Genomic DNA, 27,579 nt, shown 5'->3' with positions numbered 1-27,579 from the left:
ATTCTAACTTCTATATCTGTGTTGATACAGTCTGAGCGCATTCTGGTTTTTTCCGACATTTGACTCATAAAGCTATGACTCACACCGAGACAACTGTTTAATGAATGCACTGAACATTCTTATCTGACAGTAGATATCACAAAGCTACTCACTTATTATTTCTGCAGTTGAGCAGATGGCTATCCGAATTAAGACCAGGACTATTCCTGCTAATTTCAACGTGTCACACTCATTCTCGTCCTAATTTGGTCCCACCGCTCAATACAAGTTTCACAGCATGCCTCCTGCTCACCATGTCCCAGCACTGGGATAGGAGATATGATAGTTTTGTGCAGAGCCCTGGGTGCAGTGGAGTCAAGCAAGGAGCCCGGACCTGAAATGGAATTCACTAAGCTCAAGGTGGAGCCTAGAAGACCGCTGGTGCGCTGTCCAAGTGCTGAACCGGAGGCAAAAGCAAGGTGCCCTAAGGAAGGGCATGGCTGATTCATGAATGTGCTCCATGACAGCCCAAATACTTTCCAAAACCAGTGAAATCTTATTCTGAAGCTTGTGAGGAAAAGAATGGAGAATCTTATAGATAAGAAGCTAAGGTCCATGAGGCCCCAAGGGAAAAAGTTTTTTGTAATATGAAGAGCAACTAAGCGCAAGGCAGGAAGCGCAGTAGAATTCTAGTCCAAATAATTTGAGTCTAGGAATGTTTCTGCTGGGCAAAGCCATGGGATTGAAGACTCTATACATCCGACTCTGAGGCTGAGTGACAATTTGTCGTGTATCTTGCCTATATTGGAAGGCTCGGGGGCAGGGAGGAGGAGGAGCAGTGCTGGAGTGGATCCAACAGATGGGAGCCAGTGATGGAGAAAGCAGAAGCTGGAGAATGGGAAAGGGAGGAATTCATGCAGCCCTTGCAGTCCAGGGACAGTGTAAAGACTCAGCCTAGGAGAGGTCCTGACACACACTCCTGGGAAGTCACATGCTCCCGCCTTCCACTATTTGGATTTCCTTCTATGTAGTCCTATAATTTTCCTTAAGATCAGATTTCCTTGAGAACAATGTCCCTTGTGATGTTTTTTTTTTTTTCTGATGTTCATTGGACATTTTTCGAAAGATATGTGCTAGAATCAGTGTTCCAATATTCATTTAAAAAATATATATGTGCGTGGTGGCGCACGCCTTTAATCCCAGCACTTGGGAGGCAGAGGTAGGAGGATTGCAGTGAGTTCGAGGCCACCCTGAGACTCCATAGTGAATTCCAGGTCAGCCTGGGCCAGAGACTCTACTTCAAAAAACCAAAAAAATAAAAATAAATAAAATAAATTAAAAAATAAAAAATATATATTCTTTGTATTTGCAAGCAGAGAGAGGCAGCAAAAGAGACAGACAAAGAGAATGGGTGTGTCGGGGTCTCCAGCTGCTTCAAACCAACTCCAGATACATGTGTCACTTCGTGCATCTGGCTTTATGTGGGTACTGGGGACTCAAACCCAGATCATTAGGCTTTGCAGGCAAATGTCTTAAATGCTAAGCCATTTCTCCAGCCCCATATTCAACTCATTTACATTATACTAGGATGTTGTTCTTATCCAAAGGGATAGTGTGAGCAGAGAAGACTAAATACCTTGCTAAATTCTATGAATAATGCCCACTCTGCAAGTCTCTCAATCTCATGGCTGGATTTATAAAGGAAATGGAAGGGTGGGGAGATAGCTTATGTGGTAAAGCACTGGTCTCACAAAGCATGATGGCCCAGGTTCAGTGCTCAATAACCAAGTGCAAAGCCCAGGAATGGAAGTACCTCTGTAATCCCAAACCCTCGGGAAGAAAAGACACGGGAACCCCTGGGGCTTACTTTCCAGCTTGGTGTAGGAGGAGACAGCATTCCTGGGGACACCTCAGGTTGTCCTCTGGCCTTCACATGCACACGCATGCATGAAAAGTAAATGTAAATAAATATACATATATAAAGGAAATGGAGATACTTCAGTATAAATTTTTAATGTTATTTTTTAATTTATTTATTTGAGAGAGGGAAAAAGGGAGAGAGAGAGAATGGATGTGCCAGGGCTTCCAGCCACTACCAACTCCAGATGCATGAGCCACCTTGTGCATCTGGCTTATGTGGGTCCTAAGGAACTGAACTGAGGTCCTTTGGCTTTGCAGGCATGCGCCTTAACCACTCCAGCCCCTTTGGTATAATTTTTAATAGAACCCAATTACAAATTCTAGTCACCTATTGCTTTTTTGGTGACCACTTGTTTAGTGATTAAAATCCTGTCTGGCATGAGCTACTTTTCTAAGCATTCCAAAGCTGGTGAGCCATGCTAAGAACTTTGAGAATGATCCTCGAAACACTGGGCGAGTGTTTAGGTTGCCAGCAGTATGCCACTATCAAATTAACATGCACAAGCCAGTGTGCATGGGGATATGGCTCAGAGGGTAAAGATGCTTGCTTCCAAAGCCCACCGGGCCAAGTCCAACTTCCCAGAGCCCACATAGAGGTGGATTCAAAGTGGTGCATGCCACTGAGATCCCAACACGCTTAAAGCAACGGGGAATGGAGGCAGAAGGAAGCAAAGCCCCCAGGCCAGCCAACCTAACGTTCATTCGCAGTCTGGAAACTCATTTGCAGAAGCAAGAAATCCTGTCTCAAGGAAGGCACAGCACAAACACCTTGCAGTGGTCCTCTGACCACACACTCTGTCTCTGTGAGGGAGATGATGCCTCAGAATACCTCTTTCCACACAAAATCAGGGTACAGAGCCTGCTTTGGTGGCAGATGCCTGTCACCCCAGCTCTCAAGAGGCTGAGACAAGGGAAGTGCTGTGAGCCTGAGGCCAGTGTGGCAGTCAGTGCCGCATAAGCACTGGGCCAAGACCTCATCTGAGGAGGAAAAGGCAGGCAGTACCGAGCACTGCAAGGTCGCGGATATCCAGGCCATTTTGTGTCTGGAAGAATGCATTGTAAGCAGTCCTACACGTACTTCTTTAGGAAATATTATGATCTTATTTAAATTTTATATAATATTCCTTTATGTCACATGTAAACATTATGTCCAAAGAGGATGAAAAAAAATCAAACCCAGATCATAATGGCTAATAGTTTCGATATGTCCAATTTCTTCCTTTTTGGCTTTTCCAGCTATTCCTCTACCCGGAAGAATGTTTCCCTGCTTGCGAAGCCTTATGTTGATTAGATCCTGGGAACCAGCCTTCTGTGCAATGGGGGACGTAAAATAATATTGAACATAAAATTTGGCCTCTGCATGCCTGGGCTGTTATTGTTGGTCACTAGGTGGTGCTGTGTACTAGGTTTCCGGGAAAGAAGCCTGGGCTCAACGTTCCAAAGCTTCTTAGGGCTTAGTGACTATGAAGAGATGGAATACTGCAGGTCTGACTCCAAATTGTCTTGAGCTATTTTAAACCCCTTAAACAGACATTAGTTGCCCACCTCTGTGTGACCTAACAGTCGTTGGACTATTAGGTAAACCTTTTGGGAATGTGTGAACAGATCCCTAGCTTCTACCAAAAGCTAAAAAAAAAATGTCATCAGATTGCTATAATCTGCCTCCCTAATGTACCCATCAATGTGCTTGAAAAGTGTTCTACTTTATGACATTGTTCTGTTACTATAAAAACTTGGTAAAGCTGTTATCATATTGAAACCTTGAACTTAGGATCACCTAAATCTGTGTTTCCAGACCATGGCAGCTTATCTGGCTCAAGAAAAACAACTATTGCATTCCCTTTGAAATGAGAACTGTGTTTTGTATTGACAATTTTACTGTCAAATTTGGAGCACCAAGGGTGACCCACTGTCACCAGAGTGTCACATGGGCTTGTGCCAGGAACCAGCATGGTCCTTTGTGCCCGACTATGGCACTGCCTCCTTGGATGGAGGTTGGTGAGATCTTTGTAGGGCCCCAGACTTCCCTCTGACTTGGTCAACGATCCATTGGTTGATTCTGAACTGATTTCTGGGTATCCTCTTATTTTCAGCAAACTTGGTCTGAGCATTAAGTAACTGTGTTTGTTTTTGGAGCATGCAATCAGAACAACCATTGGTTTTGTTTGCTTTTTGTGGTTAGAGTGTTTGCTTATTTGCTAGGATTTGGCCTTTTTCTCTGGCTACCTTCCCAATGACTAACTGGATCGTTTCATGCATCCATTCTTGCTTATTGCAACCTCTCCCCCTTAACAGAAATTCTATAGGAACTTGGTCATAAAGACAGCAAACATAAGAGGGCATGTTCCCTCCAGCTCAACAATATGAAGGTGCCAAAGAGAATTTCCCAGGACACACAAAGGACCTACAGGGAATAACAAGGCAACACACACTACTCCTAAGCATGTCTGGATTTGGTAAAAGGGGAGGCAATGGCATGCTCACTGGGGACCTGGGCCATGTGGCCTGGTCCACCTCGCTCCAGGCAGATAGCCTACATGCATACCTGGGTTTGAACAGGGAGGAGTTGTCACACACTCTGGATTTATGTCTCATTAAAGTTTTGAGGGGGTCTTTCATCATGGTGGGGAAAGAATGGCAAGAGCAGGAAGCTGGCTCACATGATCACATGTCAACAAGAAGGGAGTAGTCTCTGAGGTAGCTAGCTATCGCCCAGTAGGGCTGGATCAATAACCTCAAGGTCTGCTCCCAGTAACACATCTACTCAAGAAAGGCTCTACCTCCCAAAGACTCTGCCTGGCTGCAATTATATGAGGCTTAATCACAAACACATGAAGCTAGGAGGGACACCTTGTATTCAAGGTAGTACAGTTTGTATAAATGAAAATGTATGAAACTGACTATTTTGTAATCTCTACTAAAATCTTAAATGAGGTGGGGGAATGTCTACTAATCCTTCAGAGTGCCCCCATTCCTGTGACAGTCTGCAGTGAGGTGGGGAATGTCCAATCAGTGAGAACCATTCATGACCACTTTCTTCCCTTCTTTGGGCTGAACTGGGGTCAAAGTTCCCGTTTTGTATGTTTTCATGAGATTGCCAGACAGATGTGGCCACAAAAAGACATAAAAGAGGTGCAGAAAAAAAGATGAAGCTTTTGGTTAAGGTCTTAGAAAGACGGGCCACACGCGCCCACATATGCGGCAAGGGATGGATGCAGCACTGAGCAGGCTCCACCCAGGTGGGGAGCAGAACAAACGGGAGGACTTTGAAAGAAAGGCTGTTTTGGGCTCTGGGTGGAGTGCACAAGTAAAAGACAGGAGGGCACTTCCCTGGTGCTAAAGAAAAAATCATCTAGTGGCTCTTGTTAAAGCACAGTAAGGCCGACTTCACTCAGAATTATCTCCATAGGCACAGGGACCATGTGAATGGGACTTTGCCCTGGAGGAAAGAGACTGGACTCAACTCTGAATACAGCAAGAGCAACCAGGTGAGAGTCAGTGGGTGGAAAATCACTAAGAAATGTCAATGGTAAAGAGTACTTACTGAGACGACCTAATCAGGTTCCTGCTGAAAACAGGAGAATGGGAGACCCACTCAGATATGAAAGTGGGTTACATATTGAGGTTGAAGTTCTTGCTAAATTAGCAGGGCTTTTTTGTTGCTATTGTTTTGAAACTACATTTTACAAGGGCGTAGATGGGCCTAGGAGAAGGTTTAGGGGGAGGCTGAAGCATCAAAGCATATATGTCACCAAATCACAGGGCAGGCCACGAAGAGGAACTTGTGGCCATGCCACTGGTGCTCCAGGCACCGACTCTGTGCACTCATGGCTTACTGCTGAAGATGATAAGGACCCCAAAAAATATGAAATGAAAAAAACTATGCAATACATAGCCCTTATTGTTCAAATCCAGCCCCACATTCTTCTCAAAACAACACTACCTCTGCTGCACACACGCATGCACGCACGCACACACAAACGTGGCTCCAGTATGGACAAACTCAGGGCACAGTGACAGAAGTATTTACCATATCAGAATTGATATAAAAGTTTCACTAAGAAACACAGCAGGCAAATTCTGAGAGTAAGAGCAAGAGAAAGAGAAAAACACCTCTGAGAAGGAATAGGGTCCTTTTATAATAGTTAGTTACCTGGAATGGTCTTCTGGGCCATTTCTGTGCGAATATTATATGATTAGATAAGAGGTGGGCAGCTCATTATCCTGTTAGGTAGTAAATTTTATAACACTATTTGTTCTTCCTGGGTCTGGCCATTTGGGGGTGAGGTGCCAAGGACCATTAAGAGTTAGGCTATAATTATTCGTATCAGGTACAAGGAATCACTGGGTCAGGCTCCAGGGAGTCAGTCTAGTTGCTGGAGTGGGGGTCGGTCTGCTGATTTTGGCCCACTTTTCTCTATAAGGATGATCTGCTCCTGGACTAGATGGTTGTACATGCTCTCACAGGGCAGAGGGGAGATCAAGTCGTTGCAAATGGGCCGACGCTGCTCACAAGTCCCCAGAACTCTTCAGAGATGGCCGGTTTTAGCTGTGGCAGCCTTCCTGTACCTCGAGAGGGCTTATATGTTTTGGGCTCCCTGTACGTCCAGTTTCTTCTGGGTCGTTTTGTCTTTTGCAGTCTCCCAGGTGGGACGATGGCTCCTACAAACGGTGGCCATCAGTAGTGGACGGACTGAGTTTCCTATGACAACAGCGTGGGCATTGGGAGCATTGAGGAGCCTTCTTTTTTTTCTAATATATTTCTTTAATTTTTTATTTATTTATTTGAGAGCGACAGACAGAAAGACAGATAGAGGGAAGAGAATGGGCGCGCCAGGGCTTACAAACTCCAGACGCGTGCGCCCCCCTTGTGCATCTGGCTAACGTGGGACCTGGGGAACCGAGCCTCGAACTGGGGTCTTTAGGCTTCACAGGCAAGCGCTTAACCGCTAAGCCATCTCTCCAGCCCGAGGAGCCTTCTTTATCTGAGGGTAGACCCAGAAGGCATGCGACTGCAACAGACACTCTGCTGTGTCAAAAGTGTTTCCTTGAACTCAGGGGAGCTAAATCCCTCCTGTGATAGCTCTCTCCTCATGGTCAGGCATAGTGTGTTTCACATGTATGCTATCTTCTGAGGTTGGCTGAGTTGTAGATCAGCAGGACAAGGTGGCAATGGGAACTCAAACTTTCGCATCAACCCATTCTGAGGCCAAAGGCTGGAGTGACTGGGTTTGGTGCCACTGTTTTCTTTCATGTTACTTCTGCCACTACATTAATGGGCACATTGTTTGGACTCATGAAATTTTCCGTTATGCCACTATCATTCTTGCCTTTCTCATTCACTAACTGAGCACCCCCCCCCGAGGGCAGAAACTTCTAACTATCTGATCATCACCTAGGACCATTGCTTGTTAAATGGAAAACTGGAATAAACCTCAAGGAGAAATTATCATATCGGTTTGGTTCTGAGTAAACAATATGAAGACTACAGACCAAGACTGTGAAATTACGTATTGTGAATATATAAATGCAATCATCCATTTGTTTGCTTTTTATAATACGTGTTATACTGCTAGCCAATTAATATTGAACGCTTTTCTCTGGCTGATAAAATTATATGATTAAGCACACTTTCATATTATCTCTTGTTACCAGATACGTCCGTCTATTCAAAACAAAGAGACTGAAAATAAAGCATAAATTGAAAAGACAGGGGGAGCCTGTGACTCCTCCTCCAAGGCACCCCCCCCCCAACAGTGAAGACCGGGAGGGACAGTATCCCTGCTCCTTCCTGAGAGATTAGCCTTCAGCTGGCTCAGGCAGTTGGGGAATGCTCTTCTTTAGGAGAGATTTTCCCCCATAAAATATCAAAGCTGTTGCCATTCCTGCGTCTAAGGCATCCACAGGCCGAGCACCGGAGCAGCGGCCCCTGCGGGCTGCAGAGCGTGGGGATGCGCTCGCCCGGCCCTGCGAAGCGCGCACGCCCCGAATGAGCTCGGGCGGGCAGCTCCCCGCGCCCGAGCGCGCTCGGCGGCCCTCGGCGGGGCCCTAGCCGCGGGAGGAGGGGTCGGCCGCCGCCGCCCGCCCGCCCGCCCGAGCGAGCGACTCCAGCGCGGCTCCCGCCCAGCACGGGCGGCCGGTCCTTCGCTCGGGGCCGCGGCCCCGGCCCGATGCGCCCTCCGCGAGGCGGCCGCCGCGCCCGCCCCGCCGCCGGCCAGCCAGCCCGCCGCCTCGGGCGTGCCGCAGGCGCCTAGACCCCGCCGCGACCGCGCCGTCTCCGCGGAGGTTTGTCCCAGCTCGCGCGCCGTGCCGGAGCAGCTGCGCTCGGGGAGCGCGCGGCGGACATGGGCGAGACCATGTCCAAGAGACTGAGGCTGCAGCTGGGAGGAGAGGCGGACATGGAGGAACGGGCCTTCCCCAACCCCTTCCCGGACTACGAGGCCGCCGCCGCCTCCGCCGCGGGGCTCGCGGCCGGGGGAGCCGAGGACGCCGGCTGCGCCCGCCCGCCGCCCACCGCCGACAAGCCCTCGGGCCTGCCTTTCCACCCGGACGGGAAGGTGAGTGCGGCCGGGCCGCGGTGGGGGCGGGGCGGGGCGGGGCGCGGCGGGGGGCGCCGGCAATGGTAGCGTCCGTGCGCCGCGCCCTGTCGCCGTGACGCCATCCGCGCGCGGCGCGCCGCCATCCGCGCCGTGACGCCATCCGCGCTGCGCCGGCATCCGCGCTGTGACGTCATCCGCGGCGCGCCGGCATCCGCGCTGTGACGTCATCCGCGGCGCGCCGGCATCCGCGCTGTGACGTCATCCGCGGCGCGCCGCCACCCGCGCTGTGGCGTCATCCGCGCGCGCCGGCCCTGGCCCGCTTGGCTGGGTGACGGACCGAGCGCCCTTGGTCGTTCCCGCCTCCGGAGCTTTCAGGGACGGCCTGGGGCACTTCATGGGGAAGCACGACGACGTCGTGGCGTCGTTCCGAAGCTGACACTCGCGTCCCGGTCCTTCGCCCTTGGAGTGACGGCGGCCCAGAGGCAGCAGCGAAAAGGCTTCGCTGGGCGGGTAGGGTGGCTCACGGCAGCGAAGCTGAGGCAGGCTTGCCCGTGAGTTCGAGGTCAGCCTGGACAACGTTCGGCGCAACGAGTATCAGGCGGGCCCCTATTGCAGAATAAGATGCTGTCTGGAAAAAAAGAAAAGAAAGGATTCAAAACAAAACAACAACAAAAACAGAAATGGTGGGCCGAAGAGATACTTGTCTGCAGAGACATCCCCGGTTCGATTCCCCAGTACCCAGATATAGCCAGACGCACAGGGTGGTGCATGCGTCTAGTTCTTTTGCTGTGGCCGATTCTCTGTGTGTCTGTTCTATTTCTCACTGCAAATAAATAAAATTGCTCCTTTCTCCCCCAAAGAAAATACCAGAAGCTGCAGGGCATGCCTTTAATACCAGTGCTCAAGAGGCAGTGATAGGAGGATGGCTGTGAGTTTAGGTCACCATGAGCTAGAATGAGACCCTACCTCAAAAACGACAAAAAAAAAAAAAAAAACCATAAACCTTTGTCATTTTCTGTGTGCCCAGGAATTGGAGGCCAGCATAGAAAGCCAGATTTAATCCTAAGGGTTCTCAGCGGTGCCAGAGAATGCAAACGTCAGGAAACGCTAGCAGGAAGAAAGTTGCAAAGTTAACTTGATGCACTTTATGTGATGCCTGATGAGGAATGGAAGGCCAAGTAGCAAGTATATTTATACTAGACTGAACAAAGGCAATCGTGGGAAAGGAGCTAATAAGGAACCAAAAGCAGAGTGGTTATTTTGATGAGCACTAATAAAATTCCCCTTGATACTGGGACTTTGGGTGTCTTTGAGAGCAACAGAGGGTTTCTCAAGTCTTGGTTGGGCTGTATGGAACTAAGGAGTTAAGAGTGCTGGACGTTCATAGCTGCACAAAACTTTCACTGAGTCAGTGACTTCCTGGATTTTGTCTTACAAATTTGATTGAAATACATAGAGAGTGAAGTTTAGAAAGATTTTATTATCGAGTTTCAACTGTGAGTCTTATAAAATTAAAACACAAGCTAAATGCATCTAACATATAAGGGCAAAAAGTAAATGTCACCAATGCAAAAAGGAAGAATGTAACATAGCAAGGAAAGATTGAAAAACAGTAGGACAAACTTCTCATCCTGCAGCTAAAGCCTGACACCTGGGACTTGTGACGAAATCATTTGAGCTCAGAAAGGCATTAGCAGCTTCCTACCTCCGCCCAGACAGAACCCACCCTAGCCAACAGCTTTCCTTGGCAGTCTTCCGACAGTCCTGGCATTTCCAATATCTTGGGGTCTCCACTGTAACCCACGGTTCATCTTCACAGCTCCATGCCATGTACCCACCCCCATGGTCCCCATGCAGGAACTATGACCCAGCATCACACTCTACAGCATCAGTGCTCCCAGAACCATGGTTGGCATCCAGTGATCCTATTTCCTGAATATGTCATACTTTCAAAACCAGTGCCAGGTTAGCTGTCAAACTTGTTGATTCATGGGGGAGTGAAGCCCAACTTGAGAAGCAGAAAACTCACGCAGCATTTTTCCTTCAGGCTCTGTTCTCTCCTTTCAAAAGAATCATCACTTATGCCAGGCGTAGTGGTACACACCATTAATCCCAGCTTTCAGGGGCAGATCACCATGAGTTTAAGGCCACCCTAAGACTACATAGTGAATTCCAAGTCAGCCTGGACCAGAGTGAGACCCTACCTCAAAAAAAAAAAAAAAAAAAAAAAGAAAAGGAAAAAAATCATCGCTTCTGTTGGCCCAGTGCCCACCAGCTGGCCTGTCCTCAGTGGTGGTGATCTTTTCAGTATTGTAAGTGAAACAATACAGTCTCTGTACCCAGGACCAGCTCACATCTTTCTTATGCCAAACTTCACATTATCACACCTTTGCACTCTGTATTTCTTCCATCACATAAGCCAGTTCATTGCTTTAAAAGTCAGCTTTGCTCAAGTTCTCAGGACGTGGGTAGAACACAGCCAGAGTAGCACGGGAGCCGCCTCTAGCGCAGTCCCAGTAAAGTCTTTCCTTCTCTTTATGAAGCTTCGTAAGTCAGGTTTCACAGTCCACTTTTATCTATACTGTGCTCTTTCAAACTCTCCCCACAGTGGCCCATTAAGCTCTGCTTCTCTAGTCCAAGTTCCAAATCCTTCCATGTTCCTCCTGAAATATAGTTCCAATTACCCAACTTCTGGTACCACTAATTTTTGGGGAGTGCCTTCTTGTTAATGAGACAAAACACCCTACCAGAAGCAGCGTAAAGAGTTAAAGACAGGGGCATACAAAATTTACAATGTGACATGTTGATTATTGCAAACGGGAATCACTTGGGGAGCTGTAACTTCAAAAAGGGCCATTTGACCTGACTTCTCTGCCTGCAGCCAATTATAGAAAGTTTCTTAGGGGCTGGTGAGATGGCTTAGTGATTAAGGCACTTACCTGCAAAGCCTAAGGATCCATGTTCAACTCTCCAGATCCCACTTAAGTCAGACACACGAAGGTGAGGCACACTCCAAAGTTGCACATGCCCAGTAGGTGGCACAAGCATCTGGAGTTCAATTTCAGTACCTGAGGTCCTGGCACGCCAATTCTCTCTCTCTCTAAAATTAAAAATAAGAATAAAAAAGGTCTCTTAGGAGGGGCATCTCATAGCATTAAAGTGACAAAGAGTGTTTCACTCCGTACTGGAAGTTGGAACTGTGATGAACTTGAGTAAGCAGCTCCTTGAAGTAACTTGCCTTCCACAAGCTTTCCCCCCCACCAACTTTATCTCTTATTGACATCCCTAGAATTTAGTTCAGAGATCTATGTCTTGTATTCATACATAAATGTATTATTCTTTATCTAAAAAGAGTAAAAACAACTTGCTTTGGTGTTCTTTAACCTTTACTCTGTGTTAAAAATTCTCATACATACATACAATTTATAAAATTTGTATAGTGGTTTCAATATAAATGTCTTCCATGTCAGATGTTTGTGTTTAAGCTTCTACTCAGTCCCCAGCTAGTGGAGTTTGGGAGGTAGAGCCTTGCTGGAGGAAGTGGGCTGCTGGGGGCAGACCTTGGGATCCATGAGTCTAGCCTCTTGTGGGTTGAGAGCCACCTGGCACTTGGCTGTTCTCTGCTATGGATGTGTGGTGATGTGAGCTAATTGCTTTGCTCTATTATGATGCTTCCCTTCAAAACTGTAAACCCAAAATACAACACTTTCCTTTCGAAAGCTGCCTCTGGTTGGGTGTTTTGTCTCAAAAAAAGAGAAGCTAACTGCTACAACTTGTGTCATTTTCTCCTGTTAATTGGCTTTTGTATTAATTCATTTCCTAGATCCAGCCAGTTAATCTACACAAAGATTAACATGTGGTAAAAGGAACCTGCTCCCCCCCTTACAACACAAACAAGAGTTTTAATCATATCCCATGCAAGATGTGCACTTTATTATTGCTATTACCTGCTTGTTGAGACAGGGTCTCACTATGTAGCTCAGGCTGGCCTTGAACTCTCTATTCTGCTTTGTCACCTGAGTGGTAGGATTACAGACTTTATAGTTAAAAGTCTATGCACTTTATAAAGACAAAGGTCAAAAGTAAATGTTTGGCAAAGCATCATTTAGAAAGTTGAAATAACTATTTTGATCTCACATAAGATAGATTTATAACAGGAAGGTAAAAGTCCCTATTAGATTTTTAATACCTCAAATTTGTACTGAAAGGCTCCTGAATCAGAGATTTGTTAGTTTTACCTGTGGAGGCATTGCCATAAACAGAGGGTTGGCTGCCCTACAAATATGAAGTCTAATTCAGAGTGGAATGATCTCGGTGTGCTATAAAGGATAAAGAAGCAATTGTCTCTCCTTCCCTTCTGAGATAGTCTCACTGGAAGAATCCCGTCCTGGCACGCTGTATAAGAAGCAAACTCAGTACCATTTTGAAGTCATTGGAAACATACAATCCTCACCTTTAAAATATACACTGTGGCCAGATGTGGTGGCACACGCCTTTAATTCCATTGCTAAGGAGGCAGAGGTAGAGGGATCTCTTGAGTTCAATGCCAGCCTGGGACTACACAGTGAATTCCAGATCAGCCTTGGCTAAAGTGAGACACCTCCTCGAAAAAATAAAAATGTACCAAGTGTAAGAAGCAAGGTCAGTACCATTTTAAAGTCATTGGAAGTATCCTATCTTCACCTTAGGAATGCATGCTGTAAATGTAGGTAAGAGACAAATTCAGTACCATTTTAAAGTGTGTACGTGGTTTCAGCTCATTTGAAACATAAACAGTTACATTTACTAAACCTCTCTGGAGTTTTTACTATGTATGCTGATGCAAATGAATTCCTAAGGCTTATATTTAGTTCAGAATCTTTAAATTCTAGTAAAATTTGCCTTGAAAGCCTTAATTATGCAGAAACATTCTACAAGGGTACATTTCACTATGAAATTCAATTTGTCAGGGGTATTTAACATTGTAAGTTGTGTATGCTTAATAACAACGTCAACATACACACCAGGGTTAAACAAGACAATTGTAGAGGGAGAACTTAAGTCACTTATAATTATCAGACTTTGAGAACCCCCCCCCAGCAGGTGATACAGCAAATAAACTTGTAAAAATGAACAGTGGTAGAAAAGATCCCAACACAACCAACCACAGCTGTAGGAACCTGACATAGTTCTCTTATGAAAGACTGTTGGAAGCGAAGACAAACACATTTTCTTTGCTCTCAGTAGCTTTAGGTGTAATACTTCTTTTTTATTCTTTGTTAATTTATTAGGAAATATATTTGTTTTTATTTACTGAGAAATTTTGCATGTGCTTGTTTTTCCTTTTGCATGAGAGGTAGTAATAATTTGGGGTCATTTGTGCTTATACATTCCTTTTTATTTATAATTGTTCCATATATTTTCCTTTTCATTAATTGTTGTAACTATGTAAACATTTCTCCTTGCTCATTTTCATTTATAACTTTTGCAAATACTTCCCTTTTCAGTAATTTTAATTTATAACCTGTAAATATTTCCCCCTTGTCAGTAATTTTTAAACAATCTGTATTAGTCATTCTTCTCATTCCTGTGACAAAATACCTGACAGAAGCAACTTAAAGGAAGAAGGATTTGTTTTGGGTCACAGTTTAGGATAGTTGTTTTGTTTTATTGTGTTGTGTTGTGTATTGAGACAGAGTCTCATGTAGACTAGGCTGGCCTTGAGTTCCTGACTGACCTGCCTTCACTTCCCAAGTGCTGGCAGACAAGTGTTCATTTGGCATGTTGTTGCTCAGAAGGGACAGAGTGTGTCAGGTATGAGGCATGACAGTGGGAGTGTCTGCTCTTGGAAGCGGAGTCAGGAAGCAGTGGGATGGTGCTAGTGATTATATGGCTCTTCCCTTTCTCATTTAGTCCAGAATCCCAGCCAGTGGGATCCCAGCTCTCCCCTCTTCAGTTGACGCACTCACAGACACACCTAGAGGCATGTCTCGTAGATGATTCTAGAGCCAGTCAAATTGACCATCTAAATTAACTATGATCCAATTTTTTAGATTCTGTACTTTATCAAAACAAAAGTATTTGTATAGTCATCTTCTGTTTTTCTTTTCTGTTCCCCTCTTTGAATTTTTTTCTTTTTTGAGTAAAATTGTGAATGTATGAAAACAAAGAGAAATACCAGGTTTATAGAGGAATGTAGAAAGTTTCCCAGAATCTGACAAAGGCTATGCATCTATATACCCTGAGTACACTTAGAGAATAAGTTAACCATGACATTAGGGACAATAGAAAATTGTATATTGTGTGTAAACATAGCCTCTCCAATCACCTCCTTAAATGCCTGGAACATCTTGATATTGTTCATATTAAATTGCCAATATTTCACATATCCTCCATGATCTGCTGTCAGTATCCACATGTCATTATGTGACTCAGTCATGGCCCTCACTGGACTATTGCGAGCCTTCAGTATTGTTTCAGTGTTTAAAGTAAGTCCATTCCATAAGATGAACTCTTCCCTAAGAGCCCCCGTGACCATCCACCTTCCTTCTGTGGTCCACCTCACTGTGAAAACTGAGCACTTTTCTGTTTGTTGCTGTCCAAACGTATTTTGTTGATACTGCATCCATAGTTCTTCAACACTCCTATAGGGGGGACCAGAGCATTATAATAACCTGCATCAGGATGAATTGCCCACATTTATCTTTGATCTTTGCCATAGTCTAATCTCCAAATATTTAATTACGAATGGATTATAGTCTGTGGGTTTTTTTGGTTAACATCTTTTCTCATCCATTTTCCATCAAAGTTGCTACATTGCTTGTTACTGTGAAAAATCAGGTCACTTGCAAAACATTTGTCAAGGTGCCTGGTGTTGGAATCTTGGCCTTTGGAAAAATCTTGGGGAAAAGCCAGTTTCTGTAGCCACAGTGATGTTTTCCTTCTAGGATATGTCTCAGGTTGAGCAGCACTCCCAATGGTGAGTGAAACATCTGTCTTCACTGAAGGGAGTGGCTATCCTTGGACTGTTATCCTTTGGCCCCTTCAACTACTTTGAAAGGGGCAGCCACCATTTTTCCCTGCTTTTTTTTTTTTTGTGTGTGAGGTTATGTCTTAGAATCCTGTTTGTGAGTTGTAATCCACATTGATCATTATTTAATTAAAACAGCAACCTTGTAAAAGCCAGGGCATATGCCAGCCAACTAAGATGGACCAAATGATATCACTTCTCCCTACTATGTCTAATGCACTTTTGGCAACTCTTGCAAAATTAGCATGTTCTTGTGCAATATAAATATATGTCTTCTTTTTGTTCTTAGATCATTCATAAACTCACAAGGCGGATCCAGACCAAAATCAAAGACCTTCTACAGCAGATGGAGGAAGGACTGAAAACAGCTGACCCTCATGATTGCTCGGCTTACACTGGCTGGACAGGTATGGGGAGTGTGGAACTGAGATGTTCTGTTCTTCAATTACAGGTTGTAAGACTTAGCTTTGACATTTTCTTTAAAGTGGTAAATTTTTATACTTTTGAAATAAACTTTTAGACTGTCTTCATCAGTGAGATGTTTTGGGATTTTATTTTTGAAGAAATGCTTTCTACCTGAAGGTTTGACCTTTAGAATGTAGATGTCATAGTTTTTAATAGTATTTGTTTAATATAGGCCCTGATAGGATAAGAGCAACCTTATCCTACATCAGTTATGTTCATTTGTTGGTGTCGTTTTAATCCTCATGATAAGTTATGATTGAATGATTTCTTTGATATGTTTCATAAACAGTTTACCCTGTTGCATCTACTCAATTTGACTCATTTGTACACAAAGATTTTTATTTTGATTTATACATAACATTTTTACTAATTTTTGTGTTTATGACAACATTTAAACAAAAAGTTAACAATATTCAGAACAAATTATGTCATCAAACTTGCCTTAATTAATCTTCACATTCTTACTGGTCTTCTGTCATCAGGATCTTACTCTAGTCTCTCATCTCCCTGGCCCTTGTGATTTTCAGATGAGACATACAAGTGTGTAGAAGATAGAGTCCATTTCAAAATAAGTAAAGCATATATTCAAGGCAGAAGTGTGGAGAGCAGACAAAGGGGCCATTGTGCCCTGGCCCACTCTCTGTCTGTCTGTCTGTCTGTCCCTCCCCCTCTCTCTCTCTCTCTCTCTCTCTCTCTCTCTGTCAAATAAATAAAGAAATAAATAGCATAGTCACAGGTTGGGACTACTGTGAGAAGATACCTAGTTTTACAATACATAACCAAAAATAATAGCCCTGATAATTTTGTTCTTTGTATTCGTATTCAAATGAATATTCATATTTACTTCAGTGAAGTTTATATCTTACCAATAAAACATTTACATTTTTTCATTAGAGTCAATTATATCAGATATGTACACCCAGACACACATGGATACAAATTACTGACAGAGTGAAAGAAGTTTATCCTAAAGTAAAATGAGGTATTCGTGCTTGACCAAAAGCAAATACAAAGTATTATAGGGGGAAAACGTATTTGAGAAGAAAAATATCTACTAATAGCATAGGTTTTCCCTAAGAAGTCTTATAACTTACAGCCTTTCTTGTTGAAAAGGGTTTTTAATACTCTCATTGTTGACCCCAAACTGGCTATGCATTAGAATCAGGGAGAGACCTTTGTAACAAACATTAGGAATTTGGGGTGGGTTCTAGGAACCAGTATTTCTTATACGTCCTCAGCTGTTGTCGTCTTCTGGAATCCCTGATAGAAGCAGCAGGAGGACTTGGTCTCAGAGATGGAAATAGTAAACACAGGACTGACATTGTGAAAGGCGCAGGCCTGCCTAAGTCCCAGCAGCCAGTCCCCTGAGGAAGCCTCTCCTCTTTGCCTCACTAGGAGCATAGGGTGAGCATCTTGACAGGGACTAGTTTGGGTGTACATAAGTTCCAGAGGCCAGATCCCTTTAGACTTCTCTCCTTCATCCTGGGCAGAGAGTAAGAGCCAGAGTCTTGACTGGGATTGGGAAGAGTGGGTGCGTTCCAGCAGGCACACTCCTGCAGAAACCCTTTCCTCTGCACCCTGCACCATGCTGGGCATCTGGATTAGAACAGACACTGGCAAGTTCCAGCAGTGGACGGTCTTTATACATCCTCTCCCCTCCACCCCACACAGAGCACAGGACCTGCCTCTTGGATACTACAGACTTGCCTAATTTCCAGCAGCTGGATCTTTGTAGAAATCTTCCTTCCTTCACCCAGTCCTATGCACAGGACCTGACATCTTACTTGGAACGTAATTGGAACAGGGGTCCTTAAGTTCTAGCAGCTAGATTCCCTTTAATAAAGAAATCCTCTTTACTCCTTGAGTGCAGTCTATCCACCACTGGGAATAAAGCTGAGGTCTAACGTTTAAATTCTCTTTAGCAATCATCCCATCCCCCACAAGGGGGGAGGGGCAGACACCAAAATCTCATTTGGGTTGGGAGCCTAGTGTAAGTTCCAGCACAGCATCAAGTGAGTTGAGACCACCTCATTCACAAAGACCCCAAGCACTACAAAGCAGAGCAAAGACAAGCAAACACAAAGCAGCAAGCACTGTGCCAAGTACGCAGCACAGGTATGCTAGAGAAACCTGACTAAAACGCCATCTCCAGCTGGCGCACGCACACACCAAGCCAATGTGCAGTAGATAACCCCAGTGAGAACTACCAAGGCAGGATTCCAAATTACTCAAAATAGTGACTATAACACGAGTGGAATACTGGATCAGTGCAAAGAGGACACAATCAAACAGCTACATAAAAGGACAGAATGCAGAAGTCTAACCAGGATATGAAAAGGTTCTCAAGAAAAAGATAGAAACCCTGAAGAAAAACATGGAAAGAAGGACAGAAACTAAACCGTGAAAGAAGGGATGAAAGGACGTCGTAGATCACATAGACACAGATAGTACAGAACACTACAGAAAACACATCTTTCTCAGCAACCAAGGCACACAGGTCCCAGGGGCCAGTCCATGCTGCACTGGTGTAGAGCTGAGAAGCATTGTGCATGTGGCTTTTGTTTGGTAGGCGTGAAAGATGTGAGATTGTAGAGGGGGTTGTCATGATGCTATCCTCCAGGGTTAATAAAGAGGCTTGAAGGTAGGATAGTAGAACACTTGATATTAAAGACAGGGAAAGCTAGAGATGGAAAGATTTGAGCATGCATAAGTTGGCAGGATAAGAATGTATGAAAAAGCCATTTGGAAAACTGCTGCTTTATAAGCCAATTAAAAATGTAACTTAAAGAAAAGCAGTTTTTTGAGGTACTCTGCCTGAGTGGATAATGCAGCTTCTAGAAGCCATGAGTTATTAAACAAAAGTCCCAGTGTTAGGTGTGAGATGCCTCTCTATAATTTTTAAATCAGGAAATCGCCAGAGGCTCCTAAAACAGTACAGGCCACTGCTGTTGCTCTTGGTTGCCCTCCAGAACATGATGGTAGCATTCTGTTGCTGAATACATGCTTGCAACACTGTGGTTGCAGGGCATGAAGACATTGAGCTGGGATTAAGCTGTAAGCTTCCTCCCTGCTGGCTAGCCGTTATCATGCCAGAAGTTACTATATAGGCAGCTGGGGAAGAAAAGTCTTCTTTAGTCCTATCCAGGTGTGGACTCTACATGCTGTGGTACTGACCTGCCAGGCAAGGTACATGTGCTGGTGCAGTAGTGACATACATGGTTGCTTTGGAGATAGCCAACTGCCCTCTGAGTAATTTGAAGACCATGCCACAGGAGAGAATGCATGCCTAGTCCTGTAACCCTGGTCAGAAGCCCAGGCTTGAGCATTCACAGGCCCTGGAGGGAAAACTACTACTGTTGTTTTACTAAATAGACAGTGTGTCAAAGTACCTTCTAAACATTTACGCTTACACCTGTAGGTCAGTGCAGCTGTTACCTTGGTCAGAAAATCTCCTTTTTCCAGTGGTCAGTGGTAATAGAGGAACTCGTCAGTCTTCGTTATGCACTAAGTGCTGAAAATAAGTGACGACTGCTCAGCCCCGTGCGGAACGTGTCTGTCCTGCCCTCCAGGGCTCGGGAGCATGGCAGAAGAGGCAGCAGAAAGGATGTAAGAGCCAGAGCATGGGGAGGAGGGTTGTGGAACCCTGTCTTCTCGTGTCACAGCATCGGTGACAACCTGCACACGGCTCTGGCATGGACGGTGAGGCTTGGGAGGCCCACCTCTCCATGAGGGATTAGTTGGTGGTTACTGTTTACTTAAGGAGAGGAGTCACTGTCTTCAGTGGTGTCATGCTTTGGTAAGTAATCCCGCCCATGACCATGCAAGCAACCTGATTAAACTCAGGGCAGGGTCACAAAAAACATGAAAGTAGGAAAGAACTGAGTGGGGAGGGAAAAAGGATTCAGGAGGGCGTTCAGCAGTCGTAGGAATGGCTTATGAGACAGTAGTGGAGTGAGTGTGATCAATACATACTATATATATGTATAAAATTATCAAAAATATGTATATGTACACACACACACACACACACACACACACACACTAATAAAAAGGACTGATTGGAGCTTGTTGCAGTCAGGTTTGTATTTCTGGCAGAAATCGCCCAACCAAGAGCAGCTTTGGGGAAGAAAGGTTTATTTTAGCTTACAAGCTCTAAGGGAAGCTCCACATGGCAGGAGAAAATGATGGCATGAGCAGAGGGTGGACATCACCCCCTGGCCAACATCAGATGGACAACAACAGGAGAGTGTGCCAGATATTAGCAAGGAAACGCCCATAAGCCCGCCCCCAGCAATATGCCGCCTCAGGAGGTGATAATTCCCAAATCTCCATTAGCTGGAACGTAGCATTCAGAACACCTAAGTTTATGGAGGACACCTGAATCAAACCATAACATTCTACCCCTGGCCCCCATAAAATGATAACCATACATGATATAAAATACAGTGTATTCAGTCCAACTTTAAAAGTCCCCATAGTTTTTATCAATTCCATTGATGTTTACACATCCCCATAGTCCAAGATCTTTTAACAGCCATAATACCAAAATATCCCCCAAAACCCCCAATGGCACAGAATAAACATTCATTCTGCAGAATATGGCATTGAGCATAGCAAAGAAATATTCAGCCAATACAAGATTTAAAACAACCAGGGCAAGCATCAAACTGTAGCTTCAAGTCCAAAAGCTCTAACCAGTGACAAATCTCCAAGTGCAATCATTCTAACCAGCAACAAGTCTCTGGAGTTCCAGTTCTGCCCTATCCACCTAGGCTACTCACAGTCCTGGAAAATTTCATCTGGGCCAGCAGCTCTCCTTAGCAGCCATGTCATGGTCCCAGCATCTCCACTTGATCTCCATTGCAATCCACGGTTCATGCTCAGGGCTCCATTGAGTCTCCATGTAGGCATCCAGCAAACCTGCTTCACACTGCCCATGGCCATTCCAGAACACAAGACCACATTGCAACTCAATGACCCTCTCTTTTCTGCATTTCTTATATTCCACAGTACCAAGTAGGGTGCCAATTTGTTAATCCAGGGGGGAATAAAGTAGACCTTGAAGAACAGGACACTCCTTGAACACTCAGGCCCCTTCAAAAGAGTACATTCTTCCTGTTGCCCCAGTGCAGGTCAGCTGGCCCAACCTCAGTGGTTGTAATCTCTCAACTGCAGCTGAACGGGTGGCATTTCACCCCAAAAAAACTGTTCACGCCAGTTCATTTCTACACAAAGCAACCCTGCTCAAATTCTCAGGACATGGGCATTAACAGCAAGCTTCTCACACTAATTGCTAGCCCAGCCCAAGCAAAGCTCTTTCTCACCCTCATAAGCCAAACATCATAGTTCATAGTTCAAACTACATTCAAGTCTTTCAACTCTGACCAGAATAGTCCATCAAGCTGTACTTACAGCACTGCAAGGCATCTCTTAGGCCAAGATATCAGATCCTTTAACATTCCTCTTGAAAATCAGCTCCAAAAAGCCAAAGCCACACAGTCAGGTATCTAGCAGCAAATGATACCACTCCTCGGTACCAACATTACTGTTGCAGTCAGGTTTGCGTTGCTGGCAGAAATCACCTAACCAAGAACAGCTTGTTGGAAAAAGGGTTTATTCTGGTTTACAGGCTGAAGGGAAGCTCCATGATGGCAGGAGGAAGTGATGGCATGAAAAGAGGGTGGCCATCATTCCCTGGCCAACATAAGGTGGACAATAGCAACAGGAGAGAGTGCCAAACAATGACAAGGGGAAACTGGCTATAACACCCATAAGCCATAACCCCAACAATACACTGCCTCCAGGAGGTGTTAATTCCCAAATCTCCATTAGCTGTGAACCTAGCATTCCGAACACCTAAGTTTATGGGGGACACCTGAATCAAACCACCACAGGGCTAGAGAGACAGCTCAGCAGTAAGGGACTTACCTGCAAAGCCCAAGGACCCTGGTCCATATCCCAATAGCCACATAAAGCCAGGTATACAAGGTAGCACATGCATCTGGAGTTTGTTTGTTGCAGTAGCTACAGGCCCTGGTGTGCCCATTCTCTCTCTCTCTTTTTCTCTCTATCTGCCTATTTCTCTCTGTCACTCTAAATAAATAAATAAGATATATATGTGTGTGTGTGTGTGTGTGTGTGTGTGTTGTTATATATATTGTAAGGGAATGATTGCCCTGTGGTGGTGTTCATGCACTTAAGTCCATGAACACATAACCTCAGTTCCCCTGTATTCTAAAGAGATTGAAGTAGAAATTGGTGAAGGAAAATGGAGTCATTACAGTTCAGCTGGGTTGGAGAAGTGCCTTAGTTTCCTTCCTACCCACCATGCCTGTTGCTATTTACAGTTTGTACAAAGTTATGAGACAGAGGCTGAATTAGGGACATTTGTAAATTGAGCTGTGAGACAGGTTAACGGGTCCTTTTCTGGCAGGAATGGGTTCTGGCCCAGGTGGCCTCCATTGTCCCTGTTTTGTTACGGAAATAATTTTTCATGCAAGCCTGTGCCAGGGAAAATTAGGTCTTAAAGATCCTTCTTTTTCCTTATTGGTGCATATTCATGGTGATGTTAAAAGATGTCAAGGATTAATTTGAGATGTGAGGTATTGTGAATTGAAGAATCCAAGAACGAAGCAGCTAAAATACAACATGAACAATAGTCAGAAGAGGACATTAAATGACTATCAAAGAACCTCAGTTTTATATTAATTCATTTAGCCTTCTCACCTTCATATCATTTCTTTCAATCATTTTTCACACAATGTATTTTATTAAGTTTATAGTTATGCTGATTCCTTTTTTACTTAGCTTGTCATGTTGACTTTTTACTAATCCACAATAATTGTATTGATGAGTTTCTGTGATAGTTCCATTCCTGACGAAATTCAGTCACCCTCTTCCAGTCCACCCTCAACCTGGGAATTTCTTTAATAAGCCTCCAGAGACTTTCTGACAAAGAGCCTCACTAGGTCTCTAGTTCTTTTTTGTGTATGGGGAGGAAGGGTTGAGATGGGCCCTCACGTAGACCAGCCTGGCCTTGAACTCCCTTCTGCAGCTGAGGATGATCAAAACTGCAGACCCTCTCGCCTATGACGCCTAAGTGCAGGAATGACAAGTCTTGTCAGCAGTCCACTTCTGGACTTCTGTTCAGTACAACAGACATGTGATTGGGTGATAAGGTGTCACCACTACACTAGTTGCCTCCATCATGTTGGTAAGAGTTCTGTAAATAATGATTTGACTCGCTGGTTAGATGGCTGATTACTTGATAACTAAAACTCATGAAAAATTGAAAGATGATATAAAATCCAAAAAAGGTACTGAATTCATAATAACATAGAAATAACTTTAAGCAAAATAAAAGAGAATTCTTGTTAGTTTGAGATACAAAGGAGACCAAATAGAATGAACATAACTTGGGCATGAATAAGAATCAAGAGTAACAGGCAGTGGGCAATGATGACACATGCCCTTGGTCCCCAGCACTTTGAAACTGAGGTGGGAGGCTGAGGCAAGAGAATCCCTGTGAGCTCAAGGCCAGCTTGGGGGCTACAGACTGAGACTGTGCCCAGAAAAAAAAAACAACCAAAAAAAAAGGATTGAGCAGCACTGAATCGCTGTGTCAGGCCACTTAGTAAGATAATAGGCTTCATTTTGTGTTGTGTCTTTTTCTACCTTAATTTCAATACGTTTGTTTTTTGGAAAGTTTGAGAGTTTATATTTAAGAAATAATGTGTAACTTTGTGGAACATTCTATGTTAGGAAATATACAGACTTTGCAAAAGAAGGTATTTCATTTAATTAGAAAATAACATCCAGCCGGGCGTGGTGGCTCATGCCTTTAATCCCAGCACTCGGGAGGCAGAGGTAGGAGGATCGCCAAGAGTTCGAGGCCACCCTGAGACTACAGAGTGAATTCCAGGTCAGCCTGAGCTAGAGTGAGACCCTACCTCAAAAAAAAACAAAAAAAAGAAAAGAAAAGAAAATAACATCCTGAAGATAAATAAGAGTGCTAGTAGTAATACTTTTCTTTGGGGCGGGGGCATCATTCCAGGAATAGCCCTCTTGTACCTGCAGCTGTACCGAGTCACTTGTGACCAGACCTATCTGCTCCGATCCCTGGATTACGTGAAGAGAACCCTTCGGAATCTGAGTGGTCGCAGAGTCACATTCCTCTGTGGAGATGCTGGGCCTCTTGCTGTGGGAGCCGTGATATATCATAAACTCAAAAGTGACTGTGAGTCACAGGAGTGCATCTCAAAGTGAGCTTATAAAAAATTGGAGATTTCTTCAAATTTTTTGTTGAAGTTATTACTGTACGAAGATGTTCAAAAATTAGGGGTGGAGGGCTGGAGAGATGGCTTAGCAGGTAAGGCATTTGCCTGCAAAGCCAAAGGATCCCTGTTTGACTCTCCAGGACCCACATAAACCAGATGCACAAGGGGGCACATGCATCTGGAGTTCATTTACAGTGGCTGGAGGCCCTGGTGTGCCCTTTCTCTCCCTCCCTCCCTTCCTCCCTCCCTCCCTCCCTCCCTCCTTCCCTACCCCCCCCACCTCTAACTCTATCTCTCTCTGCCTCTTTCTGTCTCTCAAATAAATAATAAATAAAGACCACTTTTTAAAAATTTGGGCTGGAGAGACAGCTTAGTAGTTAAGGTTCCTGGCTATAAACCGAAAGGACCCAGGTTCAGTTCTCTAGAAGCCACATGAAACCAGATGCACAAGATGGCACAAAATCTGAGTTTGTTTGCAGTGACTGGAAGTCCTGGCATGCCCATTCTCTCTATATACATCTGTCTGTCTCTCCCTCTCTCTCATCTCTAAAATAAAAAAAGATTTTTTAAAGAAATTATTTTCTTTTTTAAATATTTTATGTATTTGAGAGGGAGAGAGAGAGAGAATGGGTGTTCCAGGGCTTCCAGCCAGTGCATACAAACTCTAGACACATGTGCCGCCTTGTACATCTGGCATTTCGTGGCCACTTATGCTGCAGTGACTGAGATGTGGAGGTGAGGGAGTGATGACAGGGTGTGAACTTGTGCTGCAGTGACTGAGATGTGGAGATGAGGGAGTGATGATGGGGTGTGAACTTGTGCTGCAGTGACTGAGATGTGGATATGAGAGAGTGATGATGGGGTGTGAACTTGTGCTGCAGTGATTGAGATGTGGAGATGAGGGAGTGATGACAGGGTGTGAACTTATGCTGCAGTGATTGAGATGTGGAGATGAGGGAGTGATGATGGGGTGTGAACTGGTGCTGCAGTGACTGAGATGTGGATATGAGAGAGTGATGATGGGGTGTGAACTTATGCTGCAGTGACTGAGATGTGGAGGTGAGGGAGTGATGACAGGGTGTGAACTTGTGCTGCAGTGATTGAGATGTGGAGATGAGGGAGTGATGATGGGGTGTGAACTTGTGCTGCAGTGACTGAGATGTGGAGATGAGAGAGTGATGATGGGGTGTGAACTTGTGCTGCAGTGATTGAGATGTGGAAATGAGAGAGTGATGATGGGGTGTGAACTTGTGCTGCAGTGACTGAGATGTGGAGATGAGAGAGTGATGATGGGGTGTGAACTTGTGCTGCAGTGACTGAGATGTGGAGGTGAGGGACTGATGATGGGGTGTGAACTTGTGCTGCACTGACTGAGATGTGGAGATGAGGGAGTGATGATGGGGTGTGAACTTGTGCTGCACTGACTGAGATGTGGATATGAGGGAGTGATGATGGGGTGTGAACTTGTGCTGCAGTGACTGAGATGTGGAGATGAGAGAGTGATGATGGGGTGTGAACTTGTGCTGCACTGACTGAGATGTGGAGATGAGGGACTGATGATGGGGTGTGAACTTGTGCTGCAGTGACTGAGATGTGGAGGTGAAGGAGTGATGATGGGGTATGAACTTGTGCTGCAGTGACTGAGATGTGGAGATGAGGGAGTGATGATGGGGTCTGAAATTGTGCTGCACTGACTGAGATGTGGAGATGAGGGAATGATGATGGGGTGTGAAATTGTGCTGCAGTGATTGAGATGTGGAGATGAGGGAGTGATGATGGGGTGTGAACTTGTGCTGCAGTGACTGAGATGTGGAGGTGATGGAGTGATGATGGAGTGTGAAATTGTGCTGCAGTGACTGAGATGTGGAGATGAGGGAATGATGATGGGGTGTGAACTTGTGCTGCACTGACTGAGATGTGGAGATGAGGGACTGATGATGGGGTGTGAACTTGTGCTGCAGTGACTGAGATGTGGAGGTGAAGGAGTGATGATGGGGTATGAACTTGTGCTGCAGTGACTGAGATGTGGAGATGAGGGAGTGATGATGGGGTCTGAAATTGTGCTGCAGTGACTGAGATGTGGAGATGATGGAGTGATGATGGGGTGTGAACTTGTGCTGCAGTGACTGAGATGTGGAGATGAGGGACTGATGATGGGGTGTGAACTTGTGCTGCAGTGATTGAGATGTGGAGATGAGGGAGTGATGATGGGGTGTGAACTTGTGCTGCAGTAACTGAGATGTGGAGATGAGGGAGTGATGATGGGGTGTGAACTGGTGCTGCAGAGACAGATGTGGAGGTGAGGGAGTGATGATGGGGTGTGATCTTGTGCTGCAGTGGTTGGTGTGTAACCTTTCTTGTTGAAGCAGACAGCATGGCTTCTTCTAGGGTCTGGTAGAATTTCTGACACAAGCTACACAATTAATGCTGAGCACTGGAGTGATTCACTGTCCCAGGCAAATGTTTCACCATGGTTCCATCTTTGCTTATATTTTAAATCACTGTCTTGTATTGCTAGATTTTAAAATGTGAAATGTGTTTTTCCTACAATATTTAACCTATATATATAAAGTGTTTTTTTTCCAGTGCTACTAGGCACACTGTTGACCAGTGAGCTCGGTTTGACAGATAATTGGTTCTTAATTTTGATATTTTAAAGATGAATTAGTAGAGAAGTTTTCATTATTTTCTAGGTTTAGAAGTATTATTTAGTCATGATTTGAAATTTCAAAATATCACACAATTCTCAAAGTGACTAGGGGTAATTTCTTTTTTAGGAAGAGCTATTTGAGACATTTTCTGGAAAAAATAATTTGTGTTTTTGATTAGACTTTTACAGATGCACCGATCTGTGGTCTGTCAGGAGTCCGAGCTCCCTGACGAGCTGCTCTATGGACGAGCCGGCTACCTGTACGCCTTACTGTACGTGAGCTCAGAGCTTGGCCCCAGCGCTGTGTGTGAATCCGCCATTCAAGAGGTAACTGCAGCTGCTGGGTCTGTGCACATTCAGAGCTGTATGTTGGCAGAGCGGTACATTAATTGCTGTTCTCTGCTTCCACATGGGATATTTATAAAGCATCTTCTACAAATTTAGGAGAATAGTTGCTTCTCTTCTTAGTAGTATTTTTTAAAATTCATCCTTTATCCTTTATTGATTCAGCTGGTTTCATCATTGCAAAGGTAGAATGTTTCTGTGTCAGGAAGTATTTGAGGTGACTGGTCAGGTATTCACCTTGCATCTGACTCTGCTATTCTGTGTATGTATCCCCGTCCACACCACCAGATCTTAGCGCCCTTAGCCTGTCTGGAAGGGGAAGAAAACAGCTTCTTTTGTCATGACTCTGTTTCCAAGTTTCCCACCCACGTCTGTTCACAGCTCATTGACATAACT

At 44.8% G+C, this 27,579-nt stretch overlaps 1 protein-coding gene and 1 pseudogene across 1 annotated transcript in view; one reads left to right on the top strand and one right to left on the bottom strand.

Annotated features, from left to right (window-relative positions):
- The first annotated feature begins 8,192 nt into the window (after window positions 1–8,192).
- Window positions 8,193–27,579, top strand: part of Lancl2 (LanC like 2) — a 38,327-nt gene continuing 18,940 nt past the window's right edge. The window contains exons 1-4 of the mRNA XM_045136064.1: window positions 8,193–8,456; window positions 15,737–15,854; window positions 23,966–24,173; window positions 27,018–27,165. Of these exons, the coding sequence (XP_044991999.1) occupies window positions 8,244–8,456; window positions 15,737–15,854; window positions 23,966–24,173; window positions 27,018–27,165 (687 nt within the window). The 5' untranslated portion in view covers window positions 8,193–8,243. The remainder of the gene's footprint in view (window positions 8,457–15,736; window positions 15,855–23,965; window positions 24,174–27,017; window positions 27,166–27,579) is intronic.
- On the bottom strand, window positions 8,697–15,490 carry LOC101616475 (annotated as a pseudogene).

This window comes from Jaculus jaculus, chromosome 16 (genome assembly GCF_020740685.1).
Source record: "Jaculus jaculus isolate mJacJac1 chromosome 16, mJacJac1.mat.Y.cur, whole genome shotgun sequence".
Lineage (NCBI taxonomy): Eukaryota > Metazoa > Chordata > Mammalia > Rodentia > Dipodidae > Jaculus > Jaculus jaculus.
Note: the sequence above shows the minus strand (reverse complement) of the source record. Positions and strands in the feature narration are given on the sequence as shown.